The following is an 11,276-nucleotide window of genomic DNA, read 5'->3' as shown; positions in this document are numbered from 1 at the left end:
CCCCATTTGAGTTTAGCAAAGAATGGGCTGGAAGGCTGTTTCTTTGTTTTCTGTCAGTACAAGATCATATCTGCACATCTGTGGCCTGAGAAGGGAAAAACACAGCTCTATCAGTCAACAAGCATTTAAAGAAAAAACAACTCTTACCTTCTGCCTTGAAATAGATATGGTTCCAAGGCAGAAGAGCAGTAAGGGCTAGGCATTTGGAGTCATGACTTGCCCAGGGCCACCCAGCTAGGAAGTGTCTGAGAACAGATTTGAGCCTAGCACTTCCCATCTCCAGGCCAGACTCTCTATCCACTTTGCCACCTAGCTGCCCCCAGATTCTTTTTTTATTTTTATTTTTAATTTTTTTAACCCTTAACTTCTGTGTATCGGCTCCTAGGTGGAAGAGTGGTAAGGGTGGGCAATGGGGGTCAAGTGACTTGCCCAGGGTCACACAGCTGGGAAGTGTCTGAGGCAGGATTTGAAGCCAGGACCTCCCGTCTCTAGGCCTGGCTCTCAATCCACTGAGCTACCCAGCTGATCCCCAGATTCTTTTTGCAGTGTCTCAACCATCTCAAAGACCCTGCCAAAAATCAGGGCAGTCTCCTTGCCATCAGCACCACACTCTGCCCAGCTGATCAAGTGCCTTGATTTTCTTCCTACCTGTCTATTTTTTTTAAATGGTTACTTCTTCATAATAAAAAGAAAACCAAACATTCAAAATATATTGTATAAGTCTGCAGCTGGGAATTCTGTGGCGTGAGCTGGGGAAGCCCTTGGCCTAGAAAGAATATCAAAAGATTTAGTCAATCATTGATGATTGTCAATGACTATTACTATTTTTGTTCCAGAAACCATGACTTCATCCATTTAGGAAAGTCCTGGGGGGGAACCTTCCTCCACTAATCTCAACTCCTTTGGAGCTGTCAGCCTTTCTCCTTGTAAAAGTTAAGTGACTTGTCTAATGTAACACAACTAGGTAGTGTTAGAGACAGGCTGGAACCCAAAGCTCCCTGACCCAGTGGCAAGGCCTCCAGCCCCTGTGTCACACTGCCCCTCCAGGGAGAATTAAGACAAAATAAAAATAATTTTCTTACCTTTTCTATCTACAGGAAAAACAAAGATCTGATGAAAAGCCAAGGAAGGGGAGGGGCAGCTAGATGACACAATGGATTGAGCACGGAGCCTGGAGTCAGGAAGACTCTATCTTCGTGAGTTCAAATCTAACCTCAGGCACTTAACTAGCTGGGTGACTATGGATGAGTCAAGTAACCCTAGTTGCCCCAGTTTCCTCATTTGTCAAAGGAGCTGGAGAAGGAAATGTCAAACTATTCCAGTAACTATGCCAAGAAAACCCCAAATGGGGTCACAGAGAGTCGGACACGACTAAACCACAAGGAAGGAAGAGGGCGAGTACAAAAGCTTCAGGATTGAAGAGGTTCATGGAAGGAAAGCAATTGCCCAGAACGCCTTCGGCCCCAGAGTTCAATCCTGCCTCCCTCCGTCCCCCTCCTCTCACACACACCCAAATACCTCCCACAACTGCCTCTCCTTGCTCTTCGGTGGAACCCCAAAGTCATACATTGTTCTTGAAACACACTCTGCCATGTTAGCTGCTTCGATGCCATGTTAGAGAGAATGGGGGGAATGAGAATAACTAGCGGCTGGATAGCACTTTACGCGGATTCCTGCGTCTGATCAAGAAGATGCTCTCCAGAATGTAAGCCCTCGAGGGCAGGCATCATTCATTCATCCTAGGCATCCCCCCCCCGCGCCCGGTGCCTTCAGACGAGGGAGGGGCCTCACAAAGGTTTGTCGATGAACAGAAGTACACGCTTCTTTCCCAGAATCCTCTCTGTGGGGAAGGACTTCTGCACTGACCATCGCATGCCCATCTCCAGCGTTGTACCTCCTTGCCGACCCAAACAAACGTTACATCTATCACATCTCTTCTGACTCTATGAATGCCACCAGAGCCTGAAGAAGGCCTCTGGCCCAGCCCATTTCACAGATGAGAGAACTGAGGCTCAGAAAGGAGGCAAATACCAGCCACCAGTTTGCCCCAATCTGCTATTTTAAATTGTAAGCAACACCCTCCACACAAACCAGGGGACGCCCCAGAGGGGAGCCCCCTGGGTGGCTCTTAGTTCCATCACCGAGCTCCGGGAGCACGAGGAGCTGCAGGCTTCCCCCCTGGGGCTGCTGGGCCTCCCCAGGTATTTCAGTCCTGCGCTGTGGAAGCTCTCTCTGGCCCCGGAGCCGGTAGAGCCCTGCTGGAGGAGTCATCGGGCCATTCTAACGCCCACAAGAAAACCCTTTGGCCGCCACGCACGGTCCTACTTACTTCTCTGGGCGTGTGATGGGTCTCAGCTTCATCCAGATGATCCTGAGTTTGTACTTGGGCCCAAATATAGCCCCCGTAGAGAACACCAAGGAGATGCCCTTCACCTGGTCAAGATCCTGAGCAAACCTGGCGAGCAAGCTCACTTGATGATACTTCTGAAATGTGACGGGCTCGCTGAGAGGGAGACAGAGACAGAGAGAGATGGTTTTTTTAGATTTTTTTTTTTAACCCTTGTACTTCGGTGTATTGTCTCATAGGCAGAAGAGTGATAAGGGTGGGCAATGGGGGTCAAGTGACTTGCCCAGGGTCACACAGCTGGGAAGTGGCTGAGGCCAGGTTTGAACCCAGGACCTCCCATCTCTAGGCCTGGAGAGATGGTTTTTAAAGAGACATTTTTCCTTTAAATTAATTGACCTCAAGGAAGGTATACTGCATACATGTACCACCATACGTGTGTCCTGCCTGTATGTCTCCATACATGTGTGCCCTGTCCTAGTAACTCCATAAGTGTGTGTCCTGTCCACGTATACATGTGCCTCATCCATCTCCCTGCACACACATTTATCCTCTCTGCATACCTCCAGACACACATCCTGTCCACAAAAGTCTGTACACATATGACCTGACCATACACACGTGCCCTATCTGTGTACCTCCACACGCACACCCATGTCTGCAGAGGCCAGCACCCTACTTTGCCCAGCCACAGGCACCCGGCTTTCTTTGCTCGACATTTCTCTCTCCTTTCCTCTTCTCCTCCCCTTCCGTTCCCGTCCTTCCTCTCCTAACCTGGCAAGGCTGGCTGTGGCAAAACTTAGTTCCCTCAGCAGACATCATGGGACGACAGAGGAGCTGAAAGGCAAACTCTTGACTGCCTAACCCGACCTGCTCACTTCGACAGAGAAGGAAACTGAGGGATACCAGAGAGGGACATCCCGTGCCCCTGAGCAGAAGATGGGGGGCACCAAACTCAAACCTTGGCCCTTTGCTTCCTTTTGGGCCATGCTTCCTGGTGTCTACCTGAGCAGGTGGGCGCCATTTCTGCAAGAGAGATGTCTAGAGCACTAAAGAGTGAATTGACTTGTCCAGCGTCTCTGGCCACTATGCTGGGCCAACTCCTGAGCTTCAAAAGGAGTCCATTTCTACAGAAACTTAAGTTTCTGTAGGGTTGGGGCCTCTGGGTGGAAAGGAAGAACCAGGCCTAGAGATAAGAGGTCTTTGGTTCAAATCTGGCCTCAGACACTTCCCAGGTGTTTGACCCTGACCCTAGGCCTGGCTCTCAATCCACTGAGCTACCCAGCTGCCCCCAGCTAGCACTGATTCTAAGACAGAAGGATTCAAGGGACATATCTCTGAGGTAAGGTGAGGGAGGTTTACCTTACCCAGGAAAGGCTAAAAAAAACTCAAACCCCCACAAAAAACCTTCCTTCCTGTCTCAGAATCAATACCAAGTATTGTTTTTCAAGGCAGAAGAACGGTAAGGGCTAAGCGATGGAGGTTGAGTGTCTTAATCGGGATCACACAGCTAGGAAGTATCTGAGGCCAGATTTGAACTCTGGACCTCCAATCTCCAGGCCTGGCTCTCTATCTACTGTGCTACGTAGCTGCTCTTCAATGTAGGCTTTCGATGGAAGATCATCCAAGGACCTGGAAAAGGGACTGGTGAACCCCCAAGAAAAAGAATTAGCCACAACATCTGATTTAACCCCAACAACTTACTGATTGATTTTGGACTCCGTGGTGTTTCCATCCTGGTCTGTTAACTTAATTGTAATGTAACCTCTTCGGATGTTCTTATTCCAAGTAAGGATGTCCACAAAGTAGTGATATACTGCAAAGAGGCAGAAGCTGTGGTCAGAGGTCAAGCCAGCTTCATTTCTTATTTGCTTCAAGGAGTGAGGAAGGAAGCCTTCGTCTCCCTAATGACTTTTCCTTCCTCTGCTCCTACTCTCTAGATCCTGCCTAGAAATCCTGCAGAAAGCCAGAGAGGACAGGATCTCTGGACCCCGTGTGGATTGGGGCCTGAGATGTTCCTGTGGTCCTTCACTGTAAAAATTAAGCCTGTTTTATGTCTGATGCCCTCTGAGTGAGTGCTTGTAGGGCGAAAGGAATCTACTTTCACATCAGGGTTGTGCTGGTATCTACTCCATTCTTCTCCACCATGAAGGCCATGAAGAGGGCGAATCTTTGATCAATTCAACAGGCATTTATTAAGTGCCTACTATGTGCTGGCCACTGCAGATATAAATAGTCCTAGACCTCAAAGAGCTTATAGGGAAGTGGAAGAAAACCTCGTAGAAAAGTCCATACAAATTCTATTCAAACTCATCTTGGGGGAAGGAGGAGTGCTAACCACCGAGCTAACCACCAAATTGAATGTTTTAGCTAAGCCTTGAATGGATCCAAGATGTGGTAAGGAAGGGAAACCTTCTAGGCAAGGAGCCTATCCTGTGCAAAGGCACAGAAGGGAGAGAGATGTCAGGTAAAGGAAATAGCAAGTGGCCTAGTTTGGCTGGAGTATATAAGCGGTAGCCATGGGAAAGATGGGCTGGAGCAACACAGTGAGGGGCTGTCCAATGCCCCCAACACCTAGAACAGTGCTCTGCACAGATTTATCTAGGCATACCAGGATTGTGAGTCTAGAGCTGGAAGAGACCACTCAGTCTTCTCATTTTATAGACTTCCTCAATAACAGAGCTCAGTCCCTCTGTGCCTTAGTAGACAGTCTTCATGAGTATGAGTGGCTGGAAAAGTCATGCCCTGGTCGCCCATTCTGGCTGGCCTTCAGGTGACAGATATGCTGTCTGTTGCCAGATCCACAATTTGGGTGCTCTTTCAGCAAAGCCTTTGAGAAGGTAGAATCCCCTTCCATCCCAACGTGGCATTGCTTTGAGAAAAATTCGAACAAAAATTGGAGAAAAATCTTAATCCAACAGCCAGCTGGATGGGTGGATATTTGGTCAGAGGAGAGATGGATGAATGAATTCATCTCTCAATTTATCACGCTTCAAATTCTTTTTTTCATCTTTGTTCATGCACAGAGCCGTTTTTCTCATCAGCATGAGAGCAGCAGTTGCCCGTGGCATCCCTACAGACGATGAACACTGATTCATCATCTGTGACTAATCCCTTCCTCCCACTCCTTTGCAGAGGTGGGAGATCCACAAGTGTGGAACACTGAATATATTGTCAGACTTTCCAACATACTGATCAGTTTCACTCATTTTTTTTTTCCCTTTTCTTCCTCTTCCTTCCCTTCCCCCTCAAAATAATATTCTTTTGTGATATGAGATGACTCTCTGGGATGGGAGAGAGGGACGGATCCAGGGAGAAATCTGATTAGTAAAAACATAACATCAATAAAAAGGGATTTAAAAATCTGTTTCCTGTGTTTGATCACAGAAAGGGAACTATTTTACCTTCTTGATGGAGGTAATATGGCTTTGTGTTTTAATATCATGAATCTGTGGCCGTTTTAGGAGCATCCTAATAGGCTAGGGCTGAATTTTACAATTCTTCTACAGAGTCAGCCTACAGACTTCCCCATTTGTGGCTCCTGTCTGAACGTGCCAGCTTCAGGGATTCAGAAAGTGCGTTTTCTCTCAATTGTTTTCTTCCAGTGAGGGACAGAGAAGAAGCAGAGAAAGGAGTCTATTAATGAATTATAATATAGAATCTGGGAAGTAACAGAGGAACCAAAGACAGGTAAAGGTGGGCTAAAGGCAGGGCTGTCAGGGATCTGGATCCAGGAAGGCAGTTTGGGGGCTGATTTTATCAGAAGCCTGGGGACCCCCTAGTCAGAGCCTTGGGATTCTGGGCCAGGACCATGGGACATCTAGATCCTCATTTAGGGAATGATAGGATCACAGATTTAGAACTGGAAGGGGCCTGGCCAGGTTATTCTCAACCAACCCCTGTATTTTTTCCCATGAGTCATCTGAAGCCCAGATGACGGGTTAAAATTATTCACCCAAGGTCATCTGGAAAGAATGTCCAGGTTCTGAAAGTGGAACACCTTCTCCAGGAAGCCTTCCTCAATCTCCCTAGGGCTCAGTGCTTTGAAGGGCTTTGTAATCCCTCTCTCTCTATTTCATGGTTCTCCTATGTCCATGTGGTTTTCTCTGAGTACCATATAAGCTCCTTGAGGGCAGGGATGGTTTTTTTTTTTTTTTTTTGTCCTTATATCTCTGTTACCTGGTGCCTGGCATTCAGTAAATGCGTAATGAGTGTTTGTTGAATTAAATTATAGAGATGGTTGTCAAGGTGTCTGCAGAACCCAAAGCCTGAGACAGAGGCCCAAGTTTTCATTGACTCAATGACGATCTGTCCTCTGGTTGGCCTTAGTTAAGGTTATGACCCCTATTAGACAACTAATTGCATCTCAAGTAGGCTTTTTGTAGGTGATTTAGGAAAAAAAAAAAGAGAGAAAGAACGCTGGGCACTCACTGCAGAATGGTGTTTCACCAGCTGTATCAAAAAAAGCTTTTGTCACAGGAGGGTCCTTTTGCATTGAGTACTTTTTCCATTGATCAGCATAGTAACCTATGGAGGCAACGGGAAACAGTGAAGGTAACTTGACTATATCTCCAATCTTTCCTAGAGATTTATCCATCAGTGGTGACGGTTCTCCTTTCACTGAAGCAGATTGGGACCCCTCTATGGCTTGGTCAGTAGTCTTTTTTTTTTTTACCCTTACCTTCTGTTTCAGAATTGATACTAGGTACTAGTTCCAAGCAGTGGTAAGGGCTAGGCAATGGGGGTTAAGGGTCACACAACTAGAAAGTATCTAAGGCTAAATTTGAACCCAGATCCTCCTAACTCCAGACCTGGCTCTCTATCCACTGAGCCACTTAACCACTTTTAAAAATATATATATTTCAAGGTAGCTGGGTGGCTCTGTGGATTGAGAGTCAGGTCTAGAGACAGGAGGCCCTGGGCTCAAATCTGAACTCAGACACTTCCCAGCTGTGTGACCCTGGGCAAGTCACTTAACCCCCATTGCCTATCCCTTATCCTCTTCTAAGACAGAAGGTAAGAGTTATAATAATAATAATAATAATAATAATAATAATAATTTTTCCTCAATTACATGTAAAAACAATTTTTAAATATTCATTAAAAAATTTAGTTCCAAATTCTCTCTGTCCTTCTTACTCTCCCTCTCTTACTCCCTACTACCCCTTCCTCCTCCCTGGGATGGTAAGCAATCTGATATATATTTTACGTATGTAATCATTTTCCATATTGTCCATTTTATGGAAGAGATCTCAAACAAAAACAAAAAGAAGAAAGAAGGTGAAGTATAGTATGTTTCAGTCTGCATTCAGACTCCAACAGTTCTTTCTCAGAAAGCAGATGGCACTTTTCAACATCTTCAATAAGTCTTTTAATCAATCAATCAATAAACATTTATTAAGCATCTATGATATGGGAAAAAGTTCTTAAGAATGTCCACAAAAAGACTCATCCCCCTGCAGGTGAACAGTGGATAGAGCATTCAACCTGGAGTTAGGAAGACCTGAGTTCAAATTTGACCTCAGACACTAACTAGGTGTTTGATCCTGGACAAGTCACTTAACCCTGTTTGCCTCAGTTTCCTCATTTTTCAAATGAGCTGGAGAAGGAAACAGCAAACCACTCCAGTATTTCTACCAAGATGGAGTCATGAAGAATCAGACACAACTGAAAAAAGCCCCAATAACAGCATTTATTTGGCACCAAGTGTTACTCTGACTACAAGTGGGGAAAGGGACACTTCGCACTTACTCTTCTACGCAGTGTCCCCAAGGAGCAGAGAAGGAAGCCCAAAAAGACTAGCTAAGGAGTGTTCCCTGATCTCTTCTCATAGCAATGTTATTTCTCATACATTTAGAACCAGAAAAGACCTTAGAAGAGGATGTTTAGTCACAGCGTATCATTTTATAAAAAAGGAAGTAGGGAGGTAAAGCCCATGGTCATAGAGACAGAAACTGGCAAAGGCAAGATTCAAACAGAGTCAGTTCCTCAGACTTTGGACCCAAAGCTCTGCCACTACAACACGAGTCCAGATGATAGGATCATTTGATTAGAGCTGGAAGGGACTTCAGAAGGTGTCAAGCTCAACCTGCCCATTTTATAGATAAGTCTCTGAGACCCAGGGAGGTTAAAATTCTTATGCAGGGTCATGAAGAATTCTCAAGAAAAAGAACTGGCTGGTGATCCACCTCTCTTTGGGCAGTCTTGGGGCAGGGAAGATGTTATGTCTTTTCAGAGCATTTCATGGAATAACCTCACACTCCAGAATCATCTGGAACTTGCATCACTAGGAGACCTGGTTCTCTAAGGTCTCCAGAGCCCTGTTGGGATCCCCCCAATCAAAGGGACAGCTATCATCCAAGTTGTCCCTTCAGCATTTGGGCACTCAAGAAAGGAGAATGGAATGAGGGTATTTCTGGAAAGGCTGAACTGATTTGGATTGAATGTCTCAGGACTCCTATCAGGGGAAAGTCACATTTTCTAAATCGGCATCATAGTCAGGTCCCAATTAGTATGAATAAGGAATGCTCTAAAATCGTTGCATTATTTGACTTTGCATCATGGAAATGACCATCAACCATATTTATTATAACTTTTAAGATATAAATACATATGACAACTTTAGGAAGCTCATCCAGACCTCATACAGTGGTATGTGGTACAGTGGTTGAGGCTCTCAACTAGGAGTCAAGAAGACCTGGGTTCAACAGGACAATTCTGAGGGATTTATGGTGAAGGGGAAAGTAAGAACATGAATCATGTAACCATGGAAATTTTTTCTAAAAAATAAAATTTTTTAAAAAATTTAAAAAAGAAGACCTGGGTTCAAATTCCACTTCAGACACTTATTATCTATGTGACCCTGGACAACTCATCTAGCCTATTTTCAGTTTCTGCATCCATAAACAGAGGAGGCTGGACTTGAGCACCTCTATAGCTTTAAATCTATAACTCTATTAACCCTTCCTTTTTCTTTTTTGCTAACATTTCTCTGGTATAGGAAGAATGGATTGTGATTCTCTCTTCTGAGAAGCAAAAAGTAGGTAGGTGGTGGTTGAATAGTAAAGGGCCAACTCATACCGTACTAATTTTTATGATCAAATTGTTTATTATCATAAAATTTTTATATGAGGCAGTGTGATAAAGTGGGAAGCACACTGGTCTCATATGGAGGTACCTAGGACACATCAGGCCCACTGAGGAAAAGCAGTCAGAAAAGACATGCCTGTAATTTTGAGATTCTTGGCAAAGCCACAGTCTCCCAGCTATAGCTGTTCTCTAGGCTGAAACTCAGATAAGAAAGGATTCCTCCTCCCAGTATGGTCATCATCAAACCTTGGGTCTTCCCTCATTCTGAAGAGGAAAGAAGTCTTTGTAATATCATGACTGAAAGTACCAGACCTTCCTTTCCCTAAATTATGCAGAATAGATTAGCTATCACTCTTTCTCAATTTGCTTACCACTCTTAATGGAACCCTGGTAACATTCTTGTGTGAAGTTATTTCATAAACATATTCTGTGGGAAAGTAACACCCCCCCCCCAATAATGATGTAATGCTTAGAATCCTACTCTCTATAAAAGTCTTTCTTTTTGTCACAATAGACAGAGTTCATGGAGACCATGCCTCTCCATCTGAGCTTGCTTTGTTAGCTCTATAATCTTCCTCCATCTCTATCTCTCTCTACTTTCTCTCTCAATGATGGAATCCTGGCTCTCTTCACATAGTGGCCCCCAAAGTCTCAGAATAAGGACTGTGTCATTGTAGGCAAGTCAAATGCCCTTTCTGAGGTAAGGTTTTATGATGCTCCACTTAGAGTAAAAAGTATAAACACCTGCATACATTCAAGGTACTTCTGTCACTAATCTTCAAATTCTCAAAAATCTCTGTTTGAGTTAACCTGAGCGTGAGTAGAATAATTTACACCGAAATTCTCTCAACTCCTCCAGGACGCAACCATAGCTCCAAGACCTCTTAGCTAACTCTTCCAGGTGTTAAAAGAGCCCAGTAGACTTTCTTCTACTGGAGGATTCAAGAGTCCCAGTTGCCATAGACTATCAGGTACCCATCACTCTTGCAACCAAAAACTAGGATATTTGTCCTTTGTATGCACGTTTTCAAAGCCTTGTTCAAGGTACTCTTTGGGAAAGAAAAATGAACGTTTAGACTTTCAACACTAATGCAACAAGAGAGAAACATCCTAATAGTGCTTACCCAGGAGTGGACATGGAATTGGTTGGTTATTTCCACAGCTGATGCATTTACCATTCAGGTAATCTTGGTACGAATCACAAGGGTAGGCAGTGATGTCACAGTCTCTTCTCAGGGAAGAGAGGTACAGGAAAACAGACCTCTGGTGGTCACATTTGAAATACTGTAATCCTTCATTATAAAACAAAAGGTTAAGATGACATTAAAATATGGGCATTCACTTTACAGGCAGTGGCCATCTTCACTTGGCACACACATAACAGGACACACCCTCTACAGATGACTTAAAACTTCTTTGACTCATGGCAAAGAAAGGAAAATATGAGGGAAGCATCTGGGGACAAGTGGTACAGCATTTCACTCAATCCAAGGGAGCCAAATATGAATTCATAGCAGAAGGAAGGCAAGAGGCAGCTGGGTGACACAGTGCACAGAGCACAAGGCTTGGAGTGAGGAGGACCTGGGTTAAAATCTGACCTCAGACACTTTCTAGTTGTGTGACCTCAACTCTAATTGTTTAGTCTTTACCACTCTTCTGCTGTGGAATCAATACTTGGTATCAATTCTAAGAGAGAAAAAGAAGAAGAAAGGAGGAGAAGGAGAAGGAGGAGAAGAAGGAGAAGGAGGAGAAGGAGGAGAAGGAGGAGAAGAAGAAGAAGAAGAAGAAGAAGAAGAAGAAGAAGAAGAAGAAGAAGAAGAAGAAGAAGAAGAAGAAGAAGAAG

General features: G+C 44.6%; 1 protein-coding gene across 1 annotated transcript in view; it reads right to left on the bottom strand.

The window, feature by feature from the left end:
* LIPH (lipase H) overlaps nt 1-11,276 on the bottom strand; it is a 70,644-nt gene continuing 59,368 nt past the window's right edge. Inside the window, exons 7-11 of the mRNA XM_044675640.1 lie at nt 10,558-10,725; nt 6,776-6,871; nt 4,049-4,160; nt 2,330-2,503; nt 1-85 (exon numbers count right to left, since the gene is read on the bottom strand). Of these exons, the coding sequence (XP_044531575.1) occupies nt 13-85; nt 2,330-2,503; nt 4,049-4,160; nt 6,776-6,871; nt 10,558-10,725 (623 nt within the window). The 3' untranslated portion in view covers nt 1-12. The remainder of the gene's footprint in view (nt 86-2,329; nt 2,504-4,048; nt 4,161-6,775; nt 6,872-10,557; nt 10,726-11,276) is intronic.

Source organism: Gracilinanus agilis, chromosome 4 (genome assembly GCF_016433145.1).
Source record: "Gracilinanus agilis isolate LMUSP501 chromosome 4, AgileGrace, whole genome shotgun sequence".
NCBI lineage: Eukaryota > Metazoa > Chordata > Mammalia > Didelphimorphia > Didelphidae > Gracilinanus > Gracilinanus agilis.
This window is presented reverse-complemented; position numbering and strand designations above follow the sequence as displayed.